The sequence below is a fragment of the Periplaneta americana genome, chromosome 1 (assembly GCF_040183065.1).
Source record: "Periplaneta americana isolate PAMFEO1 chromosome 1, P.americana_PAMFEO1_priV1, whole genome shotgun sequence".
In the NCBI taxonomy this organism is placed as follows: domain Eukaryota; kingdom Metazoa; phylum Arthropoda; class Insecta; order Blattodea; family Blattidae; genus Periplaneta; species Periplaneta americana.
Window position 1 is genome coordinate 130,335,058 of NC_091117.1, and position 26,176 is coordinate 130,361,233.

The 26,176-nt window shown below is 34.2% G+C and overlaps 1 protein-coding gene across 4 annotated transcripts in view; it reads right to left on the reverse strand.

The window, feature by feature from the left end:
* The window catches only part of Atg18a (Autophagy-related 18a), a 53,291-nt gene extending 33,733 nt beyond the window's left edge, over positions 1-19,558 (reverse strand). For 3 of the 4 annotated variants that reach the window (XM_069827415.1, XM_069827408.1, XM_069827399.1), the window contains exons 1-5: positions 19,346-19,558; positions 18,741-18,823; positions 7,208-7,374; positions 4,497-4,691; positions 3,813-4,084 (exon numbers count right to left, since the gene is read on the reverse strand). In XM_069827415.1, the coding sequence (XP_069683516.1) occupies positions 3,813-4,084; positions 4,497-4,691; positions 7,208-7,374; positions 18,741-18,823; positions 19,346-19,482 (854 nt within the window). In that variant the 5' untranslated portion in view covers positions 19,483-19,558. Of the gene's footprint in view, positions 1-3,812; positions 4,085-4,496; positions 4,692-7,207; positions 7,375-18,740; positions 18,824-18,946; positions 19,219-19,345 lie in introns of those variants that run through there. The other variant, XM_069827421.1, reaches the window with a different exon arrangement.
* Positions 19,559-26,176: the final 6,618 nt, after the last annotated feature.

A 26,176-nucleotide genomic window follows, 5' to 3' on the forward strand; every position in this document is an offset into this window, starting at 1 on the left:
AAATAGCAGGGAAGCCTTAGAGAATGAGTGTTTTATTACTAATATATTTTTTTTAATGATTTCAATGTTTAAATTCAAGTGTTTTATTATCAATATTTTAAAAGTGATTTCCATGTTCAATTCAAACTTTTTCTTCACAATTTACATATTTAAAAAACAACTTTTTTTCACGAATTACAGTAGTTTATTACCAACTTTGATGTTTTTTATTCATCATTTTATGATATCCCTAACACTGGCCTGCGAAATAAAATTTTTGTTTTGAGGCACAGGGTTGAATAGGTCTCTAAACCTAATTTTGGTGTGCTGAATTGAAATATGCTTACCATTTTTTCGTATCACGTATAGTTTTTTTTTTCCATGCGAAAAATAAATATTTAATTTCTCAGCAATTTCTAACTTTTACATACACTTTAATATGCGTAAAATGCTTCAAAACATGATAAAATCTCAATTATACGGACTATTACACTTTTACTATGTCATACTACTTTTGGCCAATAAAAGAGTATGAAAGAACGTGTTTCAACCAATCATGGCTGTTTATCGCTATAATTTTATCACTTCCCTAGTATTTGTTTCTTTGTTTGCCAACATTTCAAAATTGAAATTCTTCACGGTATTATAAAACATGCTTTAAGATCGTCATTTGTTTCCCGCATATATAGTCAACTGAAAATGGCAGCTCAGTTCAAATGTTTTGGTGAAGCTAACATTAGTGAAATAGAAAATATAATTTCAGTAAATCAATTAATACCTATTTTATTGTATTCAGAGTATTTTATTTCTTCTAATCTTTACACACCTTGTTCTGTCTTTATCCCTCCCTACTACTGTTTCTTTGTTTACCAACATTTCAAACTGCAAATTCTTTATGGTACTATAAAACATGCTTTGCGATCATAATTTGCTTACCGCATAGATAGTCAACTGAAAATGCTAACATTAGTGAAATAGAACTTTAGTAAGTCAATTAATATTTTATTGTACTTTCCATGTATTGTGGGTCCCTATCACCACAGCATGGCACATCCTCAGGTTGCGGATCGAGGAGACGGCCTCCAGATATGGAGGGTAGCTGTGAATATATTGAATAAGCAGTCGTGAACAGCCAATGAGGAGTGGTCCTCCAGCTTGGGGGTTGGGCGAAGGGCTAACAACCCATCACCGTAAAAAAAACAGCTTGTTACGAAACCTCAAAATAAGATTAAATCCAGACGTTTGAGATGGGGAGCACATATGGGCGAATCCAGAAATGCATTAGTGTATTGGATGGGAGGCCGGAGGGTAAAAGACCTTTGGGGAGGCCGAGACGTAGATGGGAAGATAATATTAAATGGATTTGAGGGATGTGGGATATGATGGTAGAAACTGGATTAATCTTGCTCAGGATAGGGACCAATGGTGGGCTTATGTGAGGATGGCAATGAACCTCTGGGTTCCTTAAAAGGCACTAAGTAAGTAAGTATTAGAGTACTTTATTTCTTCTAATCTTTATATACTTTCTTCTAATTGTGCAATAGTCAATTAAATCACACTCCAGTTTTGATTTTCTCTAAATAAATCAAAACCTCTAGTGAGATTACTGTTGATAAAACACTTTTAATGAATCACGAAATTTCGAAAATACCTTAGGAAAACCATTTTCTCCTCCACTTCGTTGAAAACGAAAGCTTAGTTGACAAGTGTTTGTGGCCCTGGCAAGGTTTATCTCTTATTCAACATCTAGAGTAGTCAGCCATCATGGAGATGCACTATCGACTCTGATACCTTGTTTCCATCTGTTTTTTTTGTCCTGATAGAATCTCTAACCTTGCCTTTTACTTAGTACACCTAAGTTTTGAGGGAAATATTCAAGATGAGAATGCATAAAATGTAACTTCAAGCTCATATAACATCCAAGTACCTTTGGATGATGATTTTCACAATATGCTCATATCCGTCATTTTTAACACTGTCCAGAAGTTTGATCATATCCTTGGATGAGTCCCAAGTCTGAAGCTCTAAGTCAGTCGTAATATTTTTAAAATCAGCATTCTTAATGAGTTGGCAAATCTGTGGGTATCAAAAACACTTTCTCTCACTTTCGATTCGAATAACATTGGAAATTTTCTGAACAAAATATTTGAAACAAGGACCACTTCTGTCCAAAGCTTTGACAAATTGCTTCAATAGTCCTAGTTTCATATGTAAAGGGCGTAAAGGAGGCAACAAAACTTTCTGTGAGTCAATTAGTGGGCGATTTCTAGAGTCCCATTCTATAAATTTCCGGAGTACCATTCTATAACCTTCCAGAGTACTATTTACACAAAAGCCTGGAAATTTGGTTTTCTCTCCTTGTTGCCCCAGTAAAATACTGCACACTTTCAGATCGCAGCACATGGACAAAAATAACAGTCTTGTTGCTTCTGCCAAACCATAGGAACGCCAAAAGGTATAGATGAACGAACCCCATTGTGTCACTTTCTTAGGTTTTTCTGCACAAGTTTTACACATGATATGTGGAGCAAAATTATTTTCCTGATCTCTCAATTTCATTTTAAAATAGGCCAGATATGAATTCTGATCAAAAGAGTAATGCTGCTTTATGACATAACACTCACATATGTAACAAAAACTGTTCGGATTGTTCACACAGCCTCTTCTAGACATGTCACTCGAACTCATCATTTTTTCCATATACAAAATTCACAACACAACACACATTTAAAAAAGAGTCACTGTTACGAGATTTAAGTTGTAATGAGGATGGGAGAGAAGGTTCCCGCTGTTATAATGGAGAAAAGAATTTTTATTGCCTTTGTAGTATACTTATTGCTTAAGATCTGGGAAGCCAAGGACCAAAAACAGATGAGATAGCCTATATGGTCGCGGGAAGAACCTATCTTAAATTTAAAATATGACAATCTGAAAACACAGATAGGTAAAACATAATGATAAATGATTTGACATGTTTACATAACCTAATATACCATACTACAAGTCGGATGTGCAGCGATTTCAATACTAGAATGTGAACTCTCAACTTTGTGTTAAATAAAGAATTGTGCATAATCTATAATATACGTGATACGCAAAAACTAGTAACTCAACTTTAACACTCAATATTATAACTCAATCTAAAAATATTTCGGTGTTAAATTTTAACGTACCTTGTTAACATGTACATATTCCGAAGTGATACAGTGTGCACTGTTATGTAATTGTTCAAACACATGTTACTGATCGAGAACACTCTAAGAATTGCTTTCAAGGAAATATTTATTTTTAACAATGAAGGAAATATTAATTTGCCATATAAGAGCATAAAATTAGATTTCATGTGCAAATGGAAAGTTTAGCACCTGAGATAAAACCAAGGGTGATAATTTCTAAATGCACATAAAAATCTGTTTACTCTCCTGTGCTATACATTATATTTTTATCCATTACTGATCTAAATTTAATTTTAAATTGTAGGGCTTTTCTTTGTTGTTTGTGAAGTTATGAATGTATGGATTTTATTGTTGCTAATGTGTTGGTAGTCATGGAGTGTGTGATTAAAAACTTTTAATCCGTTAATGGGAATTAAGCCATTGTTTAGGTTGCTACAGATGGTGAAAGGAAGACCAGTTTAGACATCAGTCATGGATAAAAATTATTACTGCTTATTATGAAAACGCGTGTTTAAATATTTCTTTTTTGTTTTAACATTAGACCAATAACATTGGCAGAACACAAGGATTCTGAATTCTAAAAAACAGAAATTTCTGAGTGTATGAAGAACAGTAAGTGTGTATAAATAAATGAACTATTATTGTAACTATACTCACACTTCCTTAGGTTCTTCCAATTTGAACACATGGACAGTCTCTGTGTTACTTGAACAACACAGAAAAGTTGAATCCATGCTGAATGCTAGACTAGAAATGCTCACACAGCGTTTCACTCCTCGACGGAACTCATATAGTTTACTACCATCATGGACAAGGAAAACCCGAATCACTGTTCCTTTTTCTGATGCCGTTGCAACCTTGGTGCCAGATGAGCTAAATCCCAAAGCTGCCAATGGACTGTCATGTGCAGGAATCATTGTCTTTGCATGCTAAAATATATAAGAGATTTAATAATAATAACAATAATAATAATAATAATGATTTATTTAACCTGGCATTTAAATATGTATACGTACTAAAGATAAATGAAAAATATTAACTCGAAAAATTCCTGAGTTCAGGGAACAGTGTAATTTAAAGCTCTAATGATTTTTGTAACTCCATTTCTGAATTTCAGAAGGAGCAATCATTTTACAATGTACAAATGCATCAGACTGTGAGTAGCAAAAATTACCATTTACAGCTATAATTTGTTTATGAAGACCCAATTTTAATATAATTAACTAAAAAATCAATATTGCTAACTTTACTAAGTAGTGAAGTTAACATTAATCCAATGAAAAAGAGATGATAATAGCAGCATTATACACTAATAAGCAGTGGTGCTCAACAAAAACTTACGAGATTAATAGCATCAAAAATCTGGACTTCTCCAATAGTGTTGGATCCAGGATAAGCTAGAAAGCAATTATCACTGTTGATAGACAAAGTACAGAGACCTGAAGGATTCGGTGGTGTGTCACGAATTGTGTGAAGAACCTTCATATCGCGAATGTTATGGATGTACAAGGATTCTTCTAAACATACCACTAGCCTCTGAAAGAGAAAAAGGGGAGCAAGAAATCAGAAGAAAATTTTTATTTGTTAATTTTCTAGTTTTGAGTATAAAACATTACAATTTTGGCATAGTAAAATAGGCTTATTTGAGAAGTGTACAATTCCAGAATAAAAAATGGCTCCAGATTCAACGTATTGCGCATGCTCAGTGCTCCAAAGCAATGGTACACACGAGATTGCCTTGACAGTTACTGAAATTCATTTATGCCAATCGTTGTCGTAATCTGAAAGGCATTTGAAAATGAATGAATGAATGAATGAATGTTAGCCATGATGTCACATGTTGGGCACAGGCCTCCTGTGATGGGGTTAGAACCCCCTCGACAGGGATGGCTCAAGTGTACTCGCTTGGTGAGCCAATCCAGGCGAGCTTGTCGTGTATACTACTTTTGTGACATGGTTAATAATCCTGTTCAACTTTAACTAGTCTCCGCACTGTTCTTTGTTCATTTTGTTTTCTTTTTTTTTTTTCTTTCTTAATAGCAGATGAATACTTATAAATGTTGTAATAAAATAGAATGATGGTAAACGAAATTAACCTGCATAATTGATTTTTAAAAATTCTTTCCTCAACAGTACCTGAACCCTGAACTCTGTGAGCAAGCATGCTAACACAGAGCTGTCGGAATGCTTGAGCGGAGTTGTCATAATCATGTTTTTTAATAACGACTCTTAGGCATTAATCTGATTTTATTTTCAGATTAATTTTGTACTTTTTGCATTAGTTCTGAAATACCTTAATGTAATACTATTCAAATAATACTGGGTTGAAAACTGTTGTTAAATCATTGTCATGTGAATCGTACCCTGTAAGGAGCTTCAAGGGTCAGGCCAATTTTTTGTTTCTGGGACTGTACAACTTAAAATGCATATTTTAAACTTCTAACACCATATTTTGAAACAACAGCAACAGTGATCCACATATTATATATAGTATATGTTCAATTGTATTATATAAGTTAATTAGGTACTAAGTCTCACAGTATGAATAATATTCTACAATTTAATTTACAATTAACAAAGTAACCTATCGCCAACAGTTATTAACAAAGTGTGTTTCAATCACAGAAATGATACATTATTATTATTATTATTATTATTATTATTATTATTATTATTATTATTATTATTATTATTAGGGCTAGGATTTTGATGAAATTGCATCTTTTTCCTAGTAAACCAGAAACATAGCTGCTTTAGTATTTATATGTTATGTGATAAACTGAGTGTTTTGAGACACATTTGTTAGGGCATTTTTTTGCATTTTTTGCCTGTTTCAACTTGTAAGAGCATCTTTTGTTTTATTCGGTCATTTTTTTACGCATTTTCATTTAATTTTGGCCATAAATCCCCATTATTAATGTAAAATAATGTTTATTTCCTTTGATATTTTCTTTACATATTTTGTCCATTAATATCCATTATTTTGTATAATATTTTAATCGTTTTTCTACACAAATATTGCCATTTTAACGTAGTACACCCTATGTAATAGATCAGTCTAACCATCCCTTCAACATAGACTCCTCTATATCTGCTAATTCCAGATAAGAGTGGTCTTGTGGTAGACTACATGGAAACTAAAAGTAAAGTAAGTCCATGGCGCTACAGCCCATGGAGGGCCAAGAGAGACCAGCCGACTGCTGACCTCACGTCCACATGCCAAAGCTGAGTTGAACGATCATACATGGAAACTACATCAGGTAAAATAATTAATTAAAGTGTACTACTTAGAAAAAATTATGTAAAATTTAATTTAATTACTAGTCTAAATATTAAGTAGTACAAAACCTCTTTTTGTATTAAGCCAATTATGTAAGATCAATTTTTAGGACTTTTTTTAAGATTTTTAGGTCATAAATGCATTGTTTTTAGGACATTTTTTCATGATTTATAGGTCATCAAAATCCTAGCCTTAATTATTATTATCATTATTATTATTATTATTATTATTATTATTATTATTATTATTATGTTTCCTATCCATCTCTTCTTGCATGGCTATAAGATCTAGTGAATGCGACCAATACTGGGAAGCATGGATTAATGGTGACTAAGCCAAAATCCTCCCATTAGAAAGACAAAAAATTATTATTATTATTATTGTTATTATTATTATTATTGTTATTATTATTATTATTATTATTATTATTATTATTACTACTACTACTATTACTACTACTTTTTTATCAGGCCTACAGAAATAGGTATGTGATCCATACCATTTCAAGTTCACTGATGGCAAAGACTAAAGTCTTTTTAAAAGTTAATTCCAAGAATCACAACAGATTTTGACACCATTTCTTGACTGCTGATAGAAGATTGATAAGGAAAGGGACAGGGACAATATGAGAATGGATCACTCTCGGTTGCACAAACAAAAACACTTCCATTTCATGTCACCATTTCAATTCTCAGCAACAAATTATAAATTGAAAGAGACAACTGAGATATTGAAGAGCTTCAATATTCCCCATGGAGTAAATAATACTTACAGCTCTGTTGAGTTTGACAGCAAGTATGGTGTTTGAGTAACTGTAATTGCAGATTTCCGTGCCCTTCTTGAAATGACAGACCTTTAACTTCCTGGGGGAAGTGAGACTGACAACTGCCACCAAACTGCTACTGAATAATCTCTCCACAATGCAGATGTCTTCTGTGCCTAAAAAGTACAAAAATTAAATTCTAAATCCCTGTATAAATGATATCTCCATAAATTTCATACTACACCAAAACCTCTTCAAAAAAAAAAAAGTTACAAGTGGTTTTCAGATACAACCACATTCACAGAATGTAGTTAGAGCACAATATAAAATATTTATAAATTGTATCAGCTTCAAACTCTTTTGATGATAATAGCAGTGATAGGTTTAATGCAATACAAAATCGAAGCAAACTGTTGTTGGCCAGAGTTGGTATCTGAGCATGTAGTTCTAAAACATGAGGAGGTCGTTTCCATTCCCGTAGAAAGTCAGCCATGCTGCCAAATTTAATCCATCTGCTTTTTCTAACATTTCCACGAGTTACCTATGATACTATAATAACAGTTACTATAAGTTGTTCTCCAAAACCTCCTGAAATATTATTATTTATGCACAGTTTGCCTACAATTTATTGCCCTTTAAGTTAACTTCTATAAAATGTGCATGCTAAAACTTGCAACCAGTCTTTTTATTTTAAGTCCTGTAAGAATGTTTGATGCGTTGTTCAGACCACTGCACCACTGCCACTGACACCCCACCACTACTCCACCACCGTCACCACCAATACCACCATTCTCATACCAACAATCTCCACACCTAATGTAAGTTGAAATATATGAGTAACTGAGAGCAAACCACATTCTTAGATTTACAATTAGAAAGATCATGATACTAATCAAACATCCTGCAAATGAGGTGGACAGTGTCTAAAATTATTTTTCTCTGTAATGTATTCAAGTCTGATGCTCCAGGTATGGTAGAAACAAGTTATGAAGCCTTTTTTAACATCTTCTAGATCACGAATGATTTGGTGTGATGGTGTCACACACAAAAAACTTTTCCTTGATAAACATTCCTTGACTAAAGAGTTTATAGAAGATATAATATTGGATCAGATCATTTCTTGAATCTAGCAAAATTGAAATTTCAACCTAAATGGTTGCATTTGTCCAAAAAGAGAAAGGAACACAAGAAAGATGTTTTATATTAATGGCTCAGACTCAAGAGGGTTATAATTGGAGAGAGGGGTTCAATTCAATCTTTTTCCTGTTAATTGCTTTTAACTCTAAGCAGCCTTCACTGAGAGCGATAACATCATTCCTTACCAACGTTACGTCACTCAATTTAGACTCCTGGAAATGGAAAATTAACATGCATGCTCTTAGTTTAAGTTGTTAGTCCTGGAAATATGTTTTAAGGAAGAAATTTTGAATTTTTAAATTTTAGTTACAGAATTCTTGTTTATGTCTGTAACATTGCAATGGCTGCACGTATTGAATGCAAGTATCCCAATTACGGAAATAGGAGTTGTCACCCCACGAAATGTTTCTTCAAAATACCGGGAGATTATGAAACGTGAGTTTTTATTTACAATACAACATATAGCAATGTTATCACAGAAAACTAATTTGATATACTGGTAGATTTTCCTAGCCACGTGCATCATTATAAATCATATGTTACCAAAAACAGCAAACAGTTAAATGCAATAAAGATTGTTGTATGTTTATGTATAAAATAAAATATTGTTATTATATAAATCTGATGCATTCTAATACAACAGATTTAATTGGTCATGTCTATATAATTTCAAATTTCACAGTCCATTTCCTATCTCTAGTTTGTGGGATATCACATTCTGAAAACATTGATAGTATTAGCTCAAGGTTTTTTTATAAAAGAAGAAAAAAAGTAAAAAATTGTAGTAGGGATGGTTACATTTAAAACACTGATGTAAATATGAATGTAATGGGGAGGTGCAGAGAAGTCGTTTGAAATTTTCAACATTTTTTGTGCATGTGGCACTCCGCTCATGGCTTCGAGAAGCTTCTTGACAAATTACACTTAATCTGGCTTATAAGCCCCTCTCTCCTATTATAGCCCTCTTGATCAGATTACATAGTTTGATTAAATCACATGATGGCTATACGAACAAAACATATAAAAAAAATTATAAGAAAATCTTGAAGATGACAACATCGAAGATGAATGGAAGAACATTGAGGATATATTTACAAACGCAGAAGATGAAAGTGTAGGAAAATACAAAGCATTTACCCTAAAGAAGAAACTGAAAATTTGGAATCAAGAAGCAGAAGATGAAAGTATAGGAAAATACAAAGCATTCACCCAAAAGAAGAAACTGAAAATTTGGGATCAAGAAGTACGATAAATTTAATTATGCATTAGAGAAAAATTTGGCCTATAATAAATACCTCCATGCAACAATTTTAATAAGAATATGATATAATATAATTTAACCTAATCCACATGAGTAAAACATATGAATAAAGATATTAAAGAATCTGCCACTATAAATACTGGCCCAAGTATTTTTCTACAATATTACAAAGAATAATGGGCTAATAGTATTACTATATATTTGTAACAGAAAACAGTGGTATAAAAAAAATATGAAGTACAAATTAAAATTATTACTGAACTAAAACAAGCATTCAGAAAAGCAAAGAAAATGAAAAATAACCAGGTGAAGATAACTTGAATGACGTGCACACACGCACGTGCACACACAGACACACACCCCGCGTGCACAATTATTTTTTTACAATTACAAAGAGGAATTTTTAAAATGAGATGAAGGTGATAATGCTGGTGAAATGACTCCAGGGTCCAGCACTGCAAATTACCCAGCATTTACTCATATTGGGCTGAGGGAAAACCCAGAAAAAACCTCAACCAGGTAACTTGCTCTGACGGGGAATCGAACCCAGGCCACCTGGTTTTGCAGCCAGCCGCGCTAACCGTTACTCCACAGGTGTAGACATGGAAGTGGAATTTGGACACTTAGGCAAAGAGACAGAAAGAGAGTACAATCAACAGAAACGTTTTTTTCTTAAAAAAAACAGCAGGATATACTAGAAGAATTAGGAGATGAATCAGCAGAAACGAAAATTCAAACATATAAAAACAATTGGCTACAATATGTTTCAAGAATAAATGACAACAGAATCCAAAAATAGGATTATTATTATTATTATTATTATTATTATTATTATTATTATTATTGTCGACCTGGTTGGCAAGTTGGTATAGCGCTGGCCTTCTATGCCCAAGGTTGCGGGTTCGATCCCAGGCCAGGTCAATGGCATTTAAGTGTGCTTAAATGCGACAGGCTCATGTCAGAAGATTTACTGGCATGTAAAAGAACTCCTGCGGGACAAAATTCCGGTACATCCGGCGACACTGATATAACCTCTGCAGTTGCGAGCGTCGTTAAATAAAACATAACATTTAACATTATTATTATTATTATTATTATTATTATTACTACTACTACTACTACTATATTGTAGTAAAACCCACTTAACCGAAATGGTGGGTGGAGTAAAAAATTCATACCATATTTTAATAACTCACACTTCTTTCTAAAAATAAAAAAAAATAAAAGTCTAAAATGTATGTTCTCACACCTCAAGAACCAGTTATAGCTGAATAAGATGTGACAACTGATTCCGTGTGTATTCACTTCTGTAATGCTGTAGGTGTTAATCATATGTTAGTGCATATTGCGTTATTTTATCAAGTGTGTGCTTTTACAATGTCAACAATCGTTAAACAAAACTTGAAGTTATGAGATGAGTGGAATATGACGCAATATTACGAAACGTCGCAGTGGATTTTTGGTTAGTATCTCAACTGTCTCGATTGGATAAGATCAAAATTAGGCCATTACTCTAAAATACCAAATCGCAAAACTATGGAAGAAGTTCAGCTGTTTGGTTGCCTGATGTGGATGCAAATTTTCTGTAGACCTAAGGAACGTTATAAGATGCGAAATATGATTTAATTAATCAAGGAGACTTGTACACTTCTTACACTTTAAAATTCTATTATGTAAAATATAGAGCTAATACAAAATTTAAATTTCTACATTAACTATTGAAGTTCATTCTGGTAAAAAAAAAAAATCTGTATTGGTTTTTTTAAGTTGGTTATTTAATAACACCATATCAATTACTAGATTATTTAGTGTCGATGGGATTGGTGATAGCAAGATGGTATTTGGCGAGATGAGGTTGAGGATTCGCCATAGATTACCTGACATTCGCCTTATGGTTGGGGAAAACCTCGCAAAAACCCAATTAGGTAATCTGCCCAAGCGGAAATCGAACCCACGCCAAAGTGCAACTTCGGATTGGCAGGCAGGTGCCTTAGTCGACTGAGCTACACCGGTGGCTCTGTATTTAGTTCTGAAATTATGATTTTAATGCAAAGCAGGAGTAGACTATGTGCTGATACCGGATTTCCCCTTCTCCCTTCCTACCATCATCATCCTCACCCATTTCCTACACTACACTTACACGAACACTTACACATACACTCACGACATAACTCTTCACAGACACACATCATACATAACGTGGTTCACCGAAGTGGTATGCAACTTGAAAATGGGTCACAGTCCTGCCATCTATCCGCAGTATGTGGAACCCGAATCACGCAAGTGAAGTGGGTAGGCATTAGATACATACATACACACACACACAAATACATACACATTTCTTAAATCAGTTTCCTTGGTAATTCCGAAAGTACTGGATAGAATCGAATGAAACTTTTTCTGCATTCTTAAACATAATGTATAAATCAGGCCAGAACAATTATTTGCGCAAGATTATTTGCTGTTGGCAATATTTCTTTCGCATACTGCACATACTATTCTACGAATATCTATCTTACCGAATTCTGTTTTAGTTTTGTTTATTTTCTTTTTAGTTGGTGAACCATAAGTCTTAATTTCTATGTTCAATATATATTTTTTTTTACTGTAGTACTACCAACGCCGCCAGTTGCATCCGATGTTAAGTGATTACGATTTTTACTAATCAAACTGCCATTACTTTCGATTACTCTATGAATAGAATTCCTAACATTAGGTACAATTTAAACACATTTTTTTTTTCTTAGCTTCGGTTCTCTGCTAATAATATATTCTGTTTTCTTCCACAGTGTTCTTTATTCTTGCTGTAATGGTCCTGGATCTTCAGGTGAGTAGAGCCCTGGCTGCAGATTATCTGCTCCAACATTCGTTAATGACAGGAAAAAATCAGACATATTGAAGCACACAGCAGTATAAAACAACACCTCGACAAATGTCTGAAAAGATATTGTGAGTGCGTGAAAGCCATCAGGTAAAGGCAATGACTGCTAGATTTGGCAAAGCTGGAATCTATTGTATTTCTGCCATGTGGCTAGGAGTTGCGTAGAGGATGGGAGTTTATGAGGGTTTACCAATTCCACGAAAAGAGGCCGTCATGTTTTGGAGCCAAGTATACTCAGCACTTTAAACAAAAATTTTCGTTATGTCTAATTACCCTGAATGACACCACAACATATTAGAATTCTTCAGCAACCTCTCATGAATAGGGTCCTATTGATGACCTTGGCGGTAGGTTATAGTAAAAATGTGGGTCTGCGAAGCCACAAAAGCAAAATCTCAAAATGTGCTAAATATATGTTTATTGCACACTGATAAAGAAAAATTTGCACAAGAGAGAGCTCACTTGGACAAAATTTGAAATCCTTCCGAAAAAAAAAAATCATTTAACAAAATGAGGAACATGCATCATTTTGAATCAACAGTTCCATACAAGATTAAATGCCAGCCATATGCTGGAAGCACCAATATCATTGTATTTGATTTCATGGATAGAAAGATTAAAAATGTAAGTAAAAATGAAAGCAATGATGGTAAGCAAGTCATAAAGTGTGGAGACCGGATTGTTGTACAATAAGAGGTAAAAAGAACGTGAAGAATTTTGTGAGACAAGTAATTGCAGAAAGGCAAGGCCTCTTAGTTAATTTCTTGAAGTATGATGCAACATTTCGTAAATGTAAGTTGAATGTCGACCATGATGTAAAAGAGGATACTGATGTTGAGGTTGAACTGCATCAGGTGAAGTGCAAGCTACATGAACCAAGTATTGATGACAGATTTTGGTTTACATTTAAGGAATTAGAATATTAAAAAAATTCTTGTGTTTATAGGCCTTAGAAAAATTTAGTATTCTGTTAAGCACTCTTATGTGATTTAACAAAATGAACACCAAACGGACAATAGACAATATGTCACTTAATGCTTGGTATAAAATGGCTTCCATATTTAAATTATTATTATTTCTTTCACATAATCATTAATTTTATTTACATTTGTGTTAACGCTGTAGTGTAAGTCACAATGTAGTGTAAGTCGTGTAAGTCATGAAATAAAATATTTGCTATGTAATTTATGACTTAAACTGTTAAATGTAAAAAAATAATATATGTACACTTAACGGCAAAAAGAATGGGCCGACTCTTGGTAGATAGAAATGCTAAGTTCTATCGCACGGTTCACTCGTGTAAATGTAACACACTGCTGTGGTGTCTCTTCATTCAAAGTCAGCCATCTATAATTTATTAAACCTTACGAGCTGTGTGTGGCCGAGTGGTAAGATGTCTAACTTCCGTACCAGAGGTTGTGAGTTCGCCTCCCGGTATGGTAAATTTATTATAATTTTTTTTTTTTTGTTTTTAATTAATTTATTAGTTTAAATGTGAAATGGCATTTGTTTATAAACTTCGTTATGCCTCCCTTGTAAAAATATTATTGCCCATCGCCTGTGAGTATTAATAGGCGAGACCTGGCCTATATAAACAAAAATACTTGTTTCACATCCAAAAAAATCGGACGCATATCTAACATAAACAATAATTAAATAAACAAAAAACAAACAATTTGTTAATATATTAACAAAAAAAGGCCTGTGGTGGGGACTAGTATCTCGTCCACAAACCACTTGCATCAACAACTGCCCCCATTCTGTGCGGCGTGGAGTCCACAAGATTATGGCCACCTCCTCCCACACATCTAGAACTTTGTCCCACAATTCGTCAGCTGTCCGAATGAGTGGTTGTTCTACCCAATTCGAGCGCAGGATCCGACTATAGCCCACAAATTTTCAATCTGATTCATATCTGGTGATTTTGGAGGCCAGTCGACCAGGTCGATATCAGGCCTCCTGGTAAACCATCTTTGAATCTGGTTGTGGTGTGTACCAGGTTATTATCCTGCTGGAAGAAAAGTGTTCCTTCTGGATATCATTCTTGGGCGGAAGGGATCATTACACTTGCCAAAATGTGTTCGTATACTTCTGCCATAAACCAACCGTGGATACGCTCAAGAAGACCTATCCCATCGTATGACATCCACCTCCAACACGCGATGCTCATGCTACTTGACCTGTCAAGTCATCCCACCAAGCGTTCATCGTATCGGTGGCTATCCATATGATAAACTAGGCAGGACCATCGTTGCTAATGGAGACAATTACCTCGTTGGAGAAAATTACATTTCTCCAATTTAAGTCCTGTTGGAGAGTAGCATACACTAGATGGTCCACGGCATGCTCCATCGTCAAATTTTCTCTCCTCACAGCTCGGCAACACCAAATGCCACACTCTCTATTGTCTCTCTGCCATCTTCAAGCGTAATGACGACACAGAATGTTTTAACAACAGACAGGAGTATTGCTTGGAAGAGAGAGGGAGGTTTATTATTTCTTAGAGTTTGGGCATATTCTAAAAGATGTCGCCACATAAATATAGCTTTCTGAGACGTATATGATGGCAAATTTGTAATTAAAAAAAAAAAAAGATTATGGGAGATTTGAACCTTGAGCTATTATTATTAATGTGCTCAATAGACCAATGCCGTAACGAGTTACGCTACTATGAGTGTTAACATTGTTTCGGCATAATACTTAGTTTTCCTGTTCATATTTGCTTTGATTGATTTTGTATTTATCAATTTTATTATTATTTCACTCTTCAGATGTATCTAGAATCAAACCTCCATTCGATTTTATAACATATTTTAGACTCTTAAACAAAATACAGCAAATTTAAATGGTTTAATTATGTGTTACCTGGTGAACTACAGCTTTGACGAGATGAGTATGCACAATGTTATGTCTCTAGAGCTTAGAAATTGTCGGCCAGCCCATTCTTTTTGCTGTTAAGTGTACACAATACAGTGTCTTATACTTCAAAAGATATCACATCATCATCATCATCCATGTAACTGTAGTAGTAGAGCAGATTTTCAGAACAGTTTATGTTGGTGCAGAACTATCAGTCTTTTTCATGTAGTGTAAGTCACAATCGGTTTTTTTCTTATAATGTCCTTCATATGTTATATTAACCATTTCTGTCCATATGAACAAAAAGTACACTCTTTGAAGAATGGTTTTTAAGACCTTAAAATAATATTTTAATTAAATATAATTTGTGTAGTTACATTTTTAGTTCCTTGAAGTGTGTCAAATGTCGTGTAAGTCACACATGGAATTAACCTGTAATTTCTTCTAATAAACATCTAAATGATAGGTACTTTAAAATAAGCAGATATGTAATATTATATCATCAATTACAGACTACAATACGAAGATCTATATAAACCATTTCAATTATTTTTATTTTAAAATATCTTTCTCTCGACATTAACGTTTCAGTCTGTAATATTTCTCGCAATCCATTTTTAGTTAGTTTCAATTCTCAGTCCTCCCTAATTATTTTTGTACTTTGCGACTTTGTAACAACTGGATCCACTTTATTATTCTAAACTTTACGTACTTATTTCCCTTCTGGAAGAAAAGTTGGTAATTATCTATAAGTACCGGTTTTGGTTTTTTATGAATTTAATATTTTAAAATTTTGTGATTATTATTTCTAATGTGGAAACACTTAGAAAATGTGAGTGGAAAAGAATCGTAGTTTAGATTTACTATATTTACGTACTTACGGATATCAGCCGATTGAAAGTGGTGGTGAGTCATTTTGTTTTTTTATGTTTGAAAGAGGACAGGAACCATTTCGATGTGGCGCATGCACTGACCTGTCATCGAGTGTCGGGATGGTGTGATATTTATTACATGAATTTATTTTCGCGTATGCATTCCAGATCAAATCACGCAGTTTCCTTCGTGCTGTGGTTATACATCTTGCATATATGAAGGTTAGGTTTAGTTAGCTGTTTTTATTAACAAGTCCATGCAAGATTCTATCGCGAGCTATGTCTATAAGTCGATATTCGATGACGTAACATTAATTAGATTGGCGTGATATTTACGTGAAGGTTAGGTTTGGTTAGTTCAGGTTTTTATTAAGAAGTCCGCGCAAGATTCTATCACGAGCAAGATGTATATAAGTCAATATATTTTAATGACATAACATTAATTCGATATTCGTTGTTTTCCTTCTGTTTCTGTCTCTTTGACATTAGTTCTGGCATTGGAATGAGGACAGTATGAAGGAGCATGTACTTATATGGTTTGTGATGGTGGTTTGTGTCAAGATTGCAGTATATGTAGTATACGTGCTATGGAATTTATATATGGTTATGTAAGGATGAAGAAGAATTGCGTGGGTTTTTGTTTTGTCACGTATGTGAAAATTGTGGCTCAAGTTTAAGGCAAATTGGAAATCTGGGTAAATGTCTATAAGTACTGGTTCTGTTCTTTCAACAAATAAACATTTCAAAAACTCTCGATTTTTGCCCTAAAAATTAAAACACTTGAAAAAATAAGCATAAAGCGTCAAAATTTATTTTTTTGTTTTTATGAATGTTTTGTATTTTTAAGTTACTTGCGAAATTTGGGAGTTTTCAGATTTTATTTTTCCTTTAACTTTTTTTCGAAATTTTAATGCTTTCTGCTCATTTTTTCTAAGTGTCTTAATTTTTGGGGTAAAAATCAGGGATTTTAGGAATGTCTTTTTTTGTCGAAAGGACAGAACCAGTACTTATAGAGATTTACCGAAAATTTATACCCTGCTGTTTTTCTGAAAACATTTCAACTGTTTTCATCATGGAGTTTCCTATAGCACGGAACACTAAAGGTTTTTTTGACGAAAAAATTGAAAACATGGTCTAATTTTCAGATGGAAGGTAGTTTGAAATGTGAAGAATTCGTATACGACGTCAGTTGACTTGAAAACATATTAGAAAATAAGTAAAAATTTTCAAGAATTCATCGGTGAGTGTAACCAAAGAGTGATTATTTAACACGTGAAATAAAGAGATAGAACGCTTCAAAACATAATGCGAAACGCACATTTCACTTCGCTTAGTATAATAAAAAAGCCTAAACTAACCTAACTTGTCACAGATTCATTACAAGGTATACGAAAAGCTTAACCCAACCTGTCACAAATTCCAAATTAATGTTAACTACCATAATATACGGTAGCAGAACTGAAAGAAGTGGTAATTTTTATACAATTTTATTCTAGAGTCAGGTTTTAAGTGTTATCCAGTATTCATACAATTTGTGTGAATTACCGTATACACTACCATATTATCTTCGGTTAAACGAGCGTTGAGCGGATTCTGCCAATTTTGGAATAGATACCGACGCACTTAGGTTAGGTTAGTTTAGGCTTTTATTATCCCGTCAAGATGAAGGTGAAAGCGATTGAGTGTGATTTTTTGTTTTCTATGTTGGCAGTTCAAGTACGTCGGTGTCTATTCCAAAATCGGCGGAATCCGCTCAACGCTCGTTTCACCTTATCTTCTAGCTTAGTTGCCTCATGAGTGATGCATTATTGGTGTCACTTATGTTCCAACTAGTTTTCGGACTTACCATACATACGTTTTATCTCAAATCTATTTTCGTACCTATAGACTAAGACAAAGGCCTGTCTATTCAAAGTTATGCTGTCAGATTTCAACATTCTCTTAAACTTTTTTTTAACAAGGTATTATTTCTAATGCTCACCACTCAATTGGTTTTACTGGAACGACTCTAAAATACATGTTGCTAGAAACAGTGCTGTAATGCTGCGGGAAATCAAGGTCAACTGTACAAAGAAGTTTGGGAAGTAATCATTAATTCCAAAGAAATTACTTGCTTTTTAAGGAAAAGCACAATTTGTTTTGTAAGGAAAATACTCGTATTTATTCGTTGATCAAACACATCATTCATTTTAACTTGATATTTTGCAACAACATCTATTCAGCTAGCCAAAGTTTTTGGTTCAGGAATAATTCTGAATACAGTGCATAACGATCTTTATTGATCTTAACTTGTTTCTCCTCTTTTGGCTCGAGGCTACAGCTATACATAGAACGGTCACTAACGCTGGAACAGTTTGCTTAGGCCTACCGTACCTGTATTCTTGAATTTAGCAGGTTTTACTTATATTAAACCTATATTGTGGAGCATCTTACACTTCAAATGTATTTAGGCTATTTATTTGTTTATATATATATATATATATATATATATATATATATCTGTGTGTGTGTGATTACATCCTTCATACTCACCATTTTCATATATTTGTTCCAAATTGTCTACAGAGCTCAGTGAGAATAACCGATAACCTGTTTTCGTACCCACAGCCAAGGAACTATGAAGAAAATAAAAACAAATTCCAATTAGTGTTTGACAATTATACTAGATAAGTGACAAAATACCTACAATGTATTATCTGAACACAATTAATAATGACATGACGAAATTACTTCCTTGCCTTACTGAATCATTAAATGATAAATGCATCGTTAAATACAACCAACAATTTAATCCTGGTAACAATAAGACAACACTAATCTTGTGATGAATATCATTCTCCCACTCCTCCTAAAAGTTTGCATAATATGTCCTACTTTTAAAAAATGTACTTTCACTTCAGTTACTGGCCAGGAAAAGATTTATTATGCAGAAATATATAAGATTTGACAATGGCTTTGTCCTGAAAATGTCGTTACACAACACTGCATCAACCCCCATCCATATCCTAAAACCAAATAGCAATTAATGTTTATCACTGTTGATAATACGATATGATAGAACAAAGAAATTACAAGCTGTCTACTGAACCTGCACAAAAATCCGTAAGCCTATGTATGACAAACGTAATGATACTTACGTACAGTCTTGATTAAAATTAACAAAGAAAACGCCACTAGCAGGATCACTTCCTTGATTTGCGAGGTTCATTAGTCCTGATATACCAGCCTTTAATCCCTGCGTCAACACATCAACGTTTCTAGCAAAATTTTGCATATATATTGCGTAAATATCTACGACCTTGGTACAATCACTCCATATTGACCACTGTAACAGCTGAGCCTGGCGTTACGCGTTTGTTTACCATTCTTCACACTTGGAACTTGAATCTTAAATGATGTTTCAAGTCTGCTAAGGTGAAAATACCGCGTATTATAAAAGCTTTCCGTGTCAGTAAACATGTTGAAAATTAAGTGTGACTGGTAAAACTGGGATCACTGTTATTCTTTGTGAGCAGTTCCACTTTTAGTATTTATTGTTGCCGTTAATATGAGGTACTGTAATATCGTGATATAGGCTACAAATTATTTAATGTCACAGAAAGAATTGGCTCAATTGTAGAATTTGTCCTGTAGCCTACTTTCATTTACTTATTCTCTAATACAGTGGCGCCAACTTATATGCGCTCGTGGAGCCCGAGTCCACCCAATAATTTGTCGTTTTATCATCATTACTTATGAGATTTATCTTAACTTATACCTCAAGTGTTTTAGCCACCCAATGTTTTCAAAAAGTTGGTGCCACTGCTCTATTATATTAGTCAGAGGCTCTGATATTAGTTCCTAATCGTTTACTGTTTATTATTAACCAGAAACTTATTTGAACAGACCAAAACTGAATAAAGGGTCCGAATGTTTAAGGATGAGTTGAGATTTCCATAGTATTCAACATACTGCAAGGTTTCCTTCCTTATGCACTGTGTTGTATGTACAAACAACCAACGTAAATTCTTAATATCAGTCTGAATATCGTATAATAAAACAGAATCGAAAAATGCCCTTTTCCAAGAGTTTCGACTCCAGAATTCTTGGTAACAGACCCAGAAGATAGGTTTATTTCCTTTCCTTACTTGGTGATAAAGACTATACCAATATGTACATGTTAGATGTTTGTAAATTTGTGATACAATGCACAAACCCAAAAATCTCGCAGCTCAGATTTAAATTCACATTCACAGTAAGAAATGTGACATAAAATTAAACTGAATATTTCATAGTAAACAGTAACTTACTTCATGTAACCCAATTTCAACAGCTGAAGGCCTATAGTAGGCCTACGGTACATTTCAGTGATCAGTAGTACCGGTATGTAGAAAATGTTGTCTCATTTTGATAATGATACTTTTTGTAAGTCCAGCTTTTCTAGGGGAGTAGGGGCGTTCGAAAAGTTGAATGGATTGAGTTTACATTTAAAGGAAACTCACGTCCAAAGCTACACAATAAAAGTGTTTGATTGTGAACTTTGTAGTTTTCATTGTCAGAAACTAGTGAACCCTACATGATTTCAACAGGGGCGAGCCGTCCATAAGAGCTGCGGAGCTGCAGCACTCCCTGCTTTGACAGGAAAATAATAATAATATTTGTTTTAATTTGTAGAAGAATTGTTATAGCTTTTATTGGTAAATTGCTTTATATTTCATCTGACCGGGAATATGTACTATTATCTTATGCATAATCTTTTTGCGCGTCGACTGTATTGGAATTGACACTGCATTCAAAGTCGTCCTGGGATCTGCAGGGTGGGCAGCTCATAGATGAGTGTGTCTTGCTTGGTCAGGGGGTAGAGAGGTGAAGGGAAGCAGAGGGACTGCCGCTGTTAAAACCCATATTTCGCTGCAGTGGCTTCCAGAACCAGGCCGTAAGGGAAGATCTTTCCTCCACGCCCACGCCGCTATTGTAATGCTACGTCAAATGGATTCTCTATTCCCTTGAAACTTAATGACAACATTTTTATTTTCTCTTCACATACTTATTGTTGTAGAATCTTATCGAATTAATATAAATAAATTAATATTCTTTTTTGCCTTATTGTTACGTATATATCCAGTCTCCAGTAGAACCTTAGGATTTGCCTTAACTCAAAATGATTGCACGAGTAGAATCCTTTTGATATAGCACGTAAAATACGCAAGAGACTTCTTCTCCAGTTTTAGAACATTGTTGACCATCAGTATATCTGAGTGTTACTTCGGTGTAACGTCTTAGTACCGTAACTTAACCAGTGCAAATGTGCAAGCATGAGAGTGTGTGTGAATTACAGAATATTAATTTTATTTTTCTGAACTTTCCCTCGCAGAGAAGATTGATGTAATGAAGTGAAATTACAGGGTCGTCCATTACCCGACTTAAATCTTACTCAAGCTTCATCCAGCCGAAATAGTGCATATATGTAAGGAAGTAGGTAACAATGAAATTTACGCTAAGCATTTGTGGTTACGTGGATATGAACAAAAAAAAATCTGTATTTTGTTTTCCTTGCCTCCTCTTAGGTGATGATACTGCATAGACTAGGAGTGGTGTGACAGATTTAGGACATTTGTCCCTAAAAATTAAAAAGCACGAAACTTCGCAGTCTCACCTGAAAAATGTTGTTTCATTGGCTATGTTAGGAAAAACTAATATTGCTGCGCAACTAAGTGAAATGAACAGAACAAACATTCTCAAACATAATCAAGAAATGAGAAAAAATCGTGAAATTATTTTTAAAAATATTGGTTGTATCAAATTTTGTGGCCAATATGAACTTCCCCTTAGGGGACATGATGAAAAAACGATTCGAAGAACTCTGGTGTATTTCGTGAGTAATCTAAACGAGTCTCTCACAAATCATTTGGAACATGCCACTGTTTAAACGTAATTCTAAAACAATTCAGGATGAACTGGTAGATTGCATGTTGAGTGTCTGCCGATTTGAAATTCAGACTGAAATCGATGGTATCAGTTTTTTTTTTTTTTTTTTTTTTTTTTTTTTTTTTTTTTTTTTTTAGCGATTATGGCAAATGATGCCACAGACATCTCCCAGCTGAGTCAGGAAGTTTTGATTTTTCGATATGTAGTGCATTTATTTTTGTGCTATACTTATTAGCAGACATAGGATTCTAGGGCAAATGCCTATTTTGTTTCTTTAGGAGAAAAGTAAAAATAATTATTAATATTTGTGTTTCATGGAAATTGAAAGGTATTCAAAGAGTTTTACAGTGCCCTAAAATGCCCTACAACGGTTATTAGAGCCTAATTTGTTAATATTCGCCTAAAAATGCCTAACTCACTGTAAAGTTTCGCATTTTACTCTTACTTTTTATAATTTATACATGCATTCACTGCGAAATTTAAGGCATTTAAAAAGTGGAAAGTTTGCTTCACACCGGCCACGAAACCATTGATAAAGGAAACAAAATGTTTTGAATTTCACGACACTCGCAATAGATTTCACCGAATTTAACATGTTTGGAGGAATAAATGCCGACAAAGAACCAACCTTAGTTTTGAAGCAGGCAACAATCACAACATGTGCTGCTACCGATTCAGAGATATACTATACTATAAAAATGACTGTTTTCGGTCTGAAACCGATTAGCTGTACTGCCCTTCAGAGTGTCATAAAATCACAATTTTGGGAGAAAGAGTGTTTTTGAAATATTTATGAAAAGTCGTAAAACTGCGAATTAGTAGGGTAAACCGTTACAAAATATTTAAAAGAATGGCCCTCCTAGTGTTAACACTACCAGGAAATGCAACAATAAGTGGAACTTTGTATTTTTGTCCGATTGAATCTCAATAACAACGGTTCATTTGAATGCTCGTTAACAGTTGCTCTTTCCCTCACCTTATTTGTGTTGAGAAGTTTTGAGCGGTAGGACGTTTCCCTGTGAAGTTTAACGCGATAATGCCGAAAAATATAAGTGCAAAATCTACATTGATCCGGCAATGGCTAACAGAATATTCAGAATTCACTTATGATGGAAAAATAATATTCTGCAAGATTTGTAGCAAACAGGTATGTAACAATAGTTGAAATATATAAATTCTATTAATTTTAATGAGTAGGCCTATAATATTTATACATTGACTGAGCTATCCTGAGGTATAATTCTTTTTAAGACCACTACACTTTAACCTTTTAAATTCCGATAGTTAAAGTATTTGCAGGTCATTAAAATTTTGATTGTTCGAACCCACTAACTTTGTGATAGAAATACGGCAATACAACAATTAGGATTTTATTTTAATTCAGTTTACTTTACATTTTTAGATTTCGCAAGAAAAGAAGTGCCACCTAAAGCAGCATGTGCAAGGAGCGGCTCATAAGGCTAAAGCTCAGCAGAAAAATCAACTGCAACAAACTTTACTAACACAGCCTACTTCATCCAATCTCAGCAGCAATTTCTATGCTGATTTAACCAGAGCGTTTGTTGCTGCTAACATTCCCTGGAATGCAATTGAAAATCCGGTTTTAAGACAGTTTTTACAAAAATACTGCAAACAAAATATCCCATCTGAGTCGGCCCTAAGAAAAAATTACTTAGACAGAATATACAATGAAACTTTAGCTTCCATTCGGGAGGATATAGGTGATTCTTACTTATGGGTCTCTGTGGATGAAACCTCAGATCCTATGAATAGGTATATAGCAAATATGGTAGTAGGAAAACTTAGTCCTGATGGACCTTCGATTCCACACCTCGTATGTGTTAAGGAACTTTCGAAAGTGAATAGCCAAGCCATTGCTTATTTTGTAAATAAAGGCCTACAGTCTTTATACTCAGGTAATATAGACGATTCTAAAGTTCTGTTGTTTTGTACTGATGCTGCCTCATACATGGTTGCTGCAGCTCCACTTCTTAAAACATTTTATCCTAACCTCACGCATGTAACCTGTCTAGCACATGGCCTTCACAGGGTTTCTGAAACAATCCGGAATGAATTTCCTCTTGTCAATTCGTTTATTTCTAACACAAAAAAATGTTTTTGTAAAGCCCCATCCAGGATTTCAATATTCAGAGAGAACTTTCCAGATATCCCACTCCCACCTCAGCCAGTTGTTACACGATGGGGAACCTGGATTCAGTCAGTGGTGTATTATTCTAAGTATTTTAAAGAAGTGGTCACAGTTATTGATAAATTACCTGAAACTGATAGTGCAGCGTGTGTGAAAGCAGTGAAAGATTGTCTGAATGACTCACGAGTGGAAAATGATATTGCCTACATAACATCAAACTTTTCTTTCATACCTGTAAGCATTGAACAATTAGAACGTGAAAAACAATCTCTTTGTAGCCAAATAGCAATAGTAAAGGAAGCTCAAGTGAACATACATTCTGCTTTGGGCGAAACTGGGAAAAAAAGTTAAAAATAAGTGGGACAACGTATTAAATAAGAATGTAGGATTTTCATTGTTGGAAAAAGTATCAAGAGTGATATCGGGGGAAAGTGTAAATGTTCCAGTAAGTATTGATGTTTCTATTGTACCTAATTAAAAATTTACGCCTCTCACATCAGTTTCGGTTGAAAGAAGTTTTTCTGCTTTCAAAATGATTCTCAGTGACAAAAGGCAAAGGTTAACTGTGGAGAATTTAGAAAAAATTCTGGTGGTGTACTGTGCAGATAATTATGGAACTGAATTTCAATAACTTAAAATGAGTAATCTTGATATCAATAATCATTATTTCATTAGTTTCAATATATTAAATTTGTGCAGCTCTGTTTATAAATATAATATAGTATTCTTTTTTAATGTTTAAACATACTTTTTTGTGCGTATTTTAGTGTATAACTAAAAATTTCAGTGAAAGAAATAAGTATGATACCTTGATGTGCCTAAAATGCCTATTTTCATTAAAATAGAGCCTAATTTTACAAATTCTGAGCTTATTTTAGGCGCCTAAAACTGCAATTTTTAGTGCCTAAAAATCCGATATCTACTTATTAGTAATGATATCAAGAAGTGAAATTTGTATGTACCAAAATCTACTGCAGCTCCCCCAATCCACAAGTTCACGAGCCGCCACTGGATTTCAACCTCTGCGGTTATTTTCATTTTTAGAGTCTGATATTATTTTGTAATTTTTTCTTCCTTTTTCTGTAGAAAACTAACTGCTGGTAACGTAGACAACATTAATTTTATTTCCTGACGTTTTCATATTGAACACTGTCATCACAGTCTAGTATACACAGTCACGAAGCTTGAGTTGTGAGGATACTAGGAACAATAGACTGTGCCGTACTATTTCGCATCGTCTGTGATGTGGTGATAGTAGCGATCCTAGTGGTTAGCAACTATCTATGGATGCATATTCCCTATGTATTGAGCTTCGTGACTGTATATACTAGACTGTGCTATCATTGTTAGTGAAAATAGCCTATTGTGTATTTATACTTCTACCGGGTGGACGAGACGAAACGCCACCAAAGCTGCAGAAAACTAGTCGCCGGAGTGCCACTACCTGGTCCCGGGTTTATGGCCCTGTTATTCTCGAACTAGATCCTGCGCAAAGTAGACCTACATATGAATTAGTTCGCAAGGTCTAATTGAATGATTAATAGAAAACTAGCAATAATTCATAATTTATTACCGTTCTTGTGCACAGTAATAACGAGTCCGCCAATATACTCAGGTGTGTGCAACAATTGAGAGAATATTATATTCTCGGACTACCAGAGCCGGCGCAACAAAATATTTCAGAAAGCTGTTTTCAGTTTTGTGCTGAGTGCAGAGTGTGTAAGTTGTGCCATTAGGTACGGTACAGAACAACGCACTTTTATTTGTAATACTTTCGCAAAAAAGTCTTCGTGGAGAAGGTGTCGCCGTAAGTTCCGTTGTCAATTTCCCGATTCCCCTGTGCCGGATAAAACAATAATATACCGACTAATAAAGAAGTTCAAAGAGACAGGATCTGTGCAAATTAAAAAGC